This window comes from Epinephelus fuscoguttatus, linkage group LG23 (genome assembly GCF_011397635.1).
Source record: "Epinephelus fuscoguttatus linkage group LG23, E.fuscoguttatus.final_Chr_v1".
Lineage (NCBI taxonomy): Eukaryota > Metazoa > Chordata > Actinopteri > Perciformes > Serranidae > Epinephelus > Epinephelus fuscoguttatus.
In genome coordinates this window covers 26,544,262-26,550,261 of record NC_064774.1, presented here as the reverse complement: position 1 = coordinate 26,550,261, position 6,000 = coordinate 26,544,262, and the positions used below count along the sequence as shown (strand labels likewise).

The 6,000-nt window shown below is 40.8% G+C and overlaps 1 protein-coding gene across 1 annotated transcript in view; it reads left to right on the top strand.

Annotated features, from left to right (window-relative positions):
* The first annotated feature begins 1,192 nt into the window (after positions 1-1,192).
* Positions 1,193-6,000, top strand: part of serpinh2 (serine (or cysteine) peptidase inhibitor, clade H, member 2) — a 33,299-nt gene continuing 28,491 nt past the window's right edge. The window contains exon 1 of the mRNA XM_049568494.1: positions 1,193-1,423. Within this exon, the coding sequence (XP_049424451.1) occupies positions 1,341-1,423 (83 nt within the window). The 5' untranslated portion in view covers positions 1,193-1,340. The remainder of the gene's footprint in view (positions 1,424-6,000) is intronic.

Sequence of the window (6,000 nt, the reverse complement as noted above, 5' to 3'; positions counted from 1 at the left end):
CTCCCTTTGGGCCTGTCACTGTGATATAAAAAATAACAGGGGCCAGATGTATAAATGATGTATCTGGACAAAAGAAAAATACTTTTCCGCACAGAATCTGGTATTTATTGTTGGAAATGCGCATACCTTCACACACGCTTTGCACCATGTGTGACACTTCATTTGAAACCGCAGTCTTTTTCATGACATCATAGCTTTCAACAACAGCCTCAGTTTGGATAACATTTATAGCAGTGTGAATAAATATCTCTTTCTGCAAGCCTGATTTTATTCTAGCATGTGCCCATTGTTTTATTTCATCACCCAAATTATACAGTATTGTGGGAATAAGAATAGTCTTAAATTTGACCCACTTATGTATCATTATTCTTATTAGCCGGCTGCTATGGATCACAAAACACAGCACACGGATGCATATGGCTGTGTGTAACACCATCTACATGGCCGGTGCCAGATCAAGAATGGAATGAGTCTGGTTTATGTCCAAACAAGATTAAACAGGGGGAGTGTTGACATAGATTCATAAATAATTTTAGGGAATGGGCGTTTGCCTTGCGCACATGCAAACACTTTCACAGTGACTCAGATGAATAAATCTGCCATGAAGATTTTGTGCATATGCAGATGTTTAGTAACTTGTCTACGCAGTGTTGCCCCAAGAAAAACAACGGTGAGGTGTGTCATTTTGCAAATCTTGCTTGTGGGAGTCTCTTAATATGAGGATGTGTATCGTATTCCATTATGCAGCAAACCTGTGTTGTCTCCATCTGGATCCCCGAGCCTCCAAATGGATTTCGCATTGTTAAAATTACCACTTTGATTTTAGCCCATATTGACTCCATCCCTGTAAGGGCTAAAATCACTCTCTTTTCCTCTCTCCCCTGCTTTTTATTCCATGTTTTTCATGGCATCTCCGTTTTGGCCCTGTTCTCCCATTTTATTTCCCCCTCTATCTCCTCTCTCTCCGTTTCTCTCTTTCTCCATTCTCTGGAGTAATTGCATTGATAGTGAACAGTGCTGCTAATTAATTATGCAACAGCCGAAAATTGAGGTGAGAGCGAGGGATGAGAGGAGGAGAGATGAGGTTTGTGCCAAATGGTCTACAGTAGAGAGAGGAGAGAGAGAGAGAGGGAGTGTGAGTGTGAAGTACTTTGAGGGGAAAAAAAAGCCAGATGGGAAGCAGAACAAAGGAAAAGCAGAAGAAAATGAGGAAAGGAGGAAGATGAGAGGCGAAGAACGTAACAACTGAGAGGTTATGTTTGTAACGAGGATCTGTCAAAACGTGAAGATCAACAGCGCCGAGGCAAATCAGGGCTCTCCAGCAGAGGAAGATCAGAAGGATGGATGCAAACACTGGTGGAAAAGTCAAAGGGAAATATCAGCATTCCCTGCTTGTCTTTGGTGAAAGCCACAGATGTGTTAAGTATGTTTCTCATACTTATAGTATTACTAGATCTGATGGGCCAGGAAGGGTCAGGTTGAAAAGAACTGATACCGTTTAAAAACCTATATTCCAAAATGAAGACTGAGATAAGATTGTCTTTCATGAAAACATCTTTCCATTCCCTGTGCGGGGGGATCAGCAGAGTTGCTAGTAGCTTATAGCATGTGGTGGTTTAACTATTGAAGCTACTCATTAATTTACACAGCCCCAGCAGCAGAAATAGGCTTTTATATTAATTATCTGTTTAACTTACTACCTCTCACACAAGAAAAATGCATTTATAATCTAAAAAGATTAACGGCATCATTATACAGTAGTATTGTATAAGAAAAAATTTAAAACATGAAATAAATATATATCCATGGTCTTTTTTTATTCTAATACATCTTATTCACATTTATTGAAATATTCTGGAAGAACATGTTCCTGCAGTCATTGTTTTTGCATAATGTAACTTCAGTATAGTTAATAATACAATCTTAAAGGGACAGTTCACCCCCAAATCAAAAACTCATATTTTTTCCCTTGCCTGTAGTGGTATTTATCAGTCTAGATTGTGTTGGTGTGAGTTGCTGAGTGTTGGAGATATCGGCAGTAGAGATGTCTGCCTTCTCTCCAATATAATGGATTTAGATGGCACTCGGCTTGTGATGTTCAAAGTGCCATAAAAACAAAATAAAACATTTCAAAAACTCAACAACAATGTCTCTTTCCAGAAAACATGACCTGGTTACTCAAGATAATCCACAGCAGTTTTAATGTAGGAACCATTTTTTTCCTACCGAACTACACCCTCCAACTGTATCACTATGCAGAAAAAAAAAGGAATGAATCTACTCATGGTTGAGAAGCTCATGCTCGTGTCAGAGCAAGATATAAAGATATTATTAATTTGTGAATAGAATTGAGAATTGTTGCTGTTTGGCATGTTCTCTCTGACTTCATCTCTTCCTGCAGCATATACTTGAATTTGTGAACAAGGCGTGACAGTAGGCTATTAAAATCCCCCCCCTCAAGGGAAACTACAATCAGAGCGTACAGGTGAGCGTTGGAGTGGAGGTGGGGCTGATAAAATGTTAATGGGTTTTGAAGACATATCATGATGATAGTTTGGATTAAACTTGAAGGGTCTTCTGAAATGTGGTGAAAGATTGTTTTGGTGTGAGTTTCCGATTGTTGGAGATATCAGTCGTAGAGATGTCTGTGAATAATGTCTGTGAGCTTGAGAAGGAAGTGTGCATCTACTCATGGATGAGAGGCTCATGCTAGTGACAGTGCAAGATCTAAACATGAATAGCATCCTACTTGGCTGAGCTAGGTGAGCTAGCAGTAGATGCACACTTCATTCTGCATGATGATACAGTTGGTGGGTGTAGTTTGGTAGAAAGAAAATAGTTCCTACATCAAACTGCTCACAACAAGGTCTGTGGATTATCTTGAGCAATCAGGTCATGATTTCTGGAAAGAGACATTGCTGTTGAGTTTTTCAAATGGATTTTTTTGGCGCTTTGAGCACCACAAACCGAGTGCCATCTAGTTCCATTATACTGGAGAGATGACAGACATCTCTACGACAGATATTTCCAAAACACGGCAACTCACACCAAAACTATCTATACTGATATATAGCACTACAGATAAGAGGGAAAAAACATGTTTTAAATTTGGGGGTGAACTCTCCCTTTAAGTAAAAGTAAAAGGCAGGCAGTGCTAATTGTACTACAAATTTGAGGATAGGCTTCTTGGGTTGTATTTGAAATAATTAACTGTTTGGAGAAGTGACGGGCCTCATAACAACCAAGCAACTATTTGCTGATGAACACTGTGGGATACATATAAAAGCTCAAAAACAGGGAAGCAAGTGGACTATGAGACAGGACTGTTTCGTCAACTGCCGATTTACGAGGTCAAGAATGAGCTGTCAATATTTAGTACTTGGCTACTATTTTGAAACAGCTTTAACTTAATTGTGTTTCGTTCAGTAGCAGCTTTGGCCGAACTCTTTCTTCATCTGTCTTGCTTGGTTTTCAAAACTGTTAAGTAAAAATAATTCCACCATGATATCATATTTTGCTTTCATTTGGGTCGACACTGAACTGTGCCACCTCTCACACATCCCTGTTTGGTAATTGCCTTCTGAGTGTTATTGAAAAGATTTCTATCAGTATCTTTCATAAGTCAATGTCGACTATTTTAAAACAGTGCAGGAGCTCACAATGAAAAAAGACTCCAAGCTGCTGAATTAGTTTTGACTGAAATATTTCATGCTCAGGTCAGATCAAGCCCAGTCAAGCACTTGTCCTATGTGCTTTAGATTTTCATCTCTCATTCTCTGATTTTCTATATTATATTATTCCAAATAATATTTGATATTGCCAATATTATATTAATATTCCGTCTCTCTCCTTTGCTCTTTTACATTCTTTTACTTTACACCTCACCTCAGTCCGCTCCACAGACTCCTCCAATTTCTTTCAAACACTCCTCTCCTACCCTCCTCCCCCCTTTCTCTCCCACTGTCTTCTCCATCTCTGCCGCCCTCTCCAGCTGAAGTGCTGGCTCGACTAATTAAAAGCCTTAATCAGGATTCATAATTAGGTCTAATCAGTGCCTTGTACATCATTCCCTTGCATTCTTCCTTCGCTGGTGGTGAAGGCCGAGATGCTTATGAAATAATTTAGGCAACTTAATGCTTCCAAATGCGGAGCTGGGAGCAGGGCTTCAGTGAAAAGGAAAGAGAGAGGAACATGATTAGGACCAGGCGGCTGATTGCTTCCCCTTCCTCCCTCCCTCCCCCTCTGCTTCTCTACTTCACACATTCAGATTTGTTCTCTCTCTTTCTTTCCCTTCCTATCTTCCTGCTTTTCTCACATGTGTGGTGGCCTCACGACGAGACAGTGGGGTAATAAAGCAGACAGCCTCCCAGATTACAGCTCCCTCCTCTAACTCCGCTGCATCCACCTGCTTCATTACAGCTGAGGCCACAGCACACTAAACCCTGCAACAGCCTCCCCGCTCTTTACCGCCTTCTGTCCACCTGAGCTCTCATCTGTTAGGATTAACACCCAACACAATGCAGTACAGGAACAGAAAATAATTATACTGTTCATTATGCAAAAGGCCTCCACATAGCTAAGACTACAGCCTCCTGGTTTATTACCATGTCTCAGTGCTGCTCTCATCACTTCTACAAAGTCGGCATATGATCCCACTGCAAAGGAGCCGCTCCTTTTGAATTTCACTGGTGTGTATCATTGTAGCTCATAGAGTTCTGGCCGCGCAGAACATTTCTCTTTTGCCTGTGTGTCAGCCTCCTGCTGTCTGAATAAGAAATTGTTGAGGAAAAAAAATTAAATCGCCTTCAAAAAGAAAAACAGCAAACAGTAGGAGTCTGTGAAAAAGCTGCATAGAACAGATTTCAGTATGGCGCTTATTCTGCCCTCTTTGTCTGTGCTGTCAGAGCCAGACCATTTCAAAAATATACACCAGGTGCCCAGGTACGCACTCATGCTGTGGTACACACATGTAATCGCAATTATGACGACAATGATTTTCCAGCGAGCCACACAGAAATTTGTCAAAATTATGACATGCATTGTTCTGTGCGAGCTATTAGGCTTATAATGGAGCGGTTACCTTGACGACCGTAAATCAAGCGGGGTAGTGCAACGGGATGAGGGTTATTGAGGGCAAAGAAAAACTAGAATTTGTGTTGTACTCTAAAAAAGGTTGCTTTATTATCAGGGAGGTCCTGCAGGGTGGTCTCTGGATCTGCATTTGTACTGTACAGTACAGGATCCATGATTAAAAATCTATTACATTTTTATTATTTTGTTTTAAAGTCAGCTTTTTGAATAGCAGCAGGGCCATGTGGATCCATTCCCAATGAAGAGCAGATTAACTTTATAATCTTTACAAGTCTGGACGTTTGGAACACTTCACACGAGTCTTCAAGTCACATAACATTCGTTTATACCATAAGCCATCTTTGTTGGTGCACCCTTAAAGAAAGGACCTCCTGAGTAGTGAAGTTATGTATACAAACATTAGTAACAGCTATGGGAAACGTTGCATTGGTTAAACAGCGAGGGCTCTGGAAAGAATAACTCCCAAAAGCAGATAACATCCGCACTCTGTTGAACACCAGTTGAAAACTGGTCATAATTTGCCAGGAGGAAAACAAGGTCATCGACCAGCAGACTGTGGATGGCCACAGAGAGATCAAAGAGGAAGAGACCATCCTTGAACCAAGACAGGGGTCACCATCATCCCCCTCTATAGGGCCATGTTTTTTCATGTGACTGCATGAAAGGATAGGTTCTTGCTTTAATCATTCCTCTGTCCATACAGGCCATTAAACGATCCCTTCTGATGGGAAAGACGACCAATCTGGGGTCCTTGTTCTTGTACATTCCAGGGTCAGCTGAAGCTAATACAAGAGTCAAGGAGTCTGAGTCTTTTTAACTCCAAAGAAACACTGGCATGTATTTTGGATCATGGGATGGGGACTGTGGATTTTGTCCTCAATTTCTTACACTGAAAGCATGATTACAGCA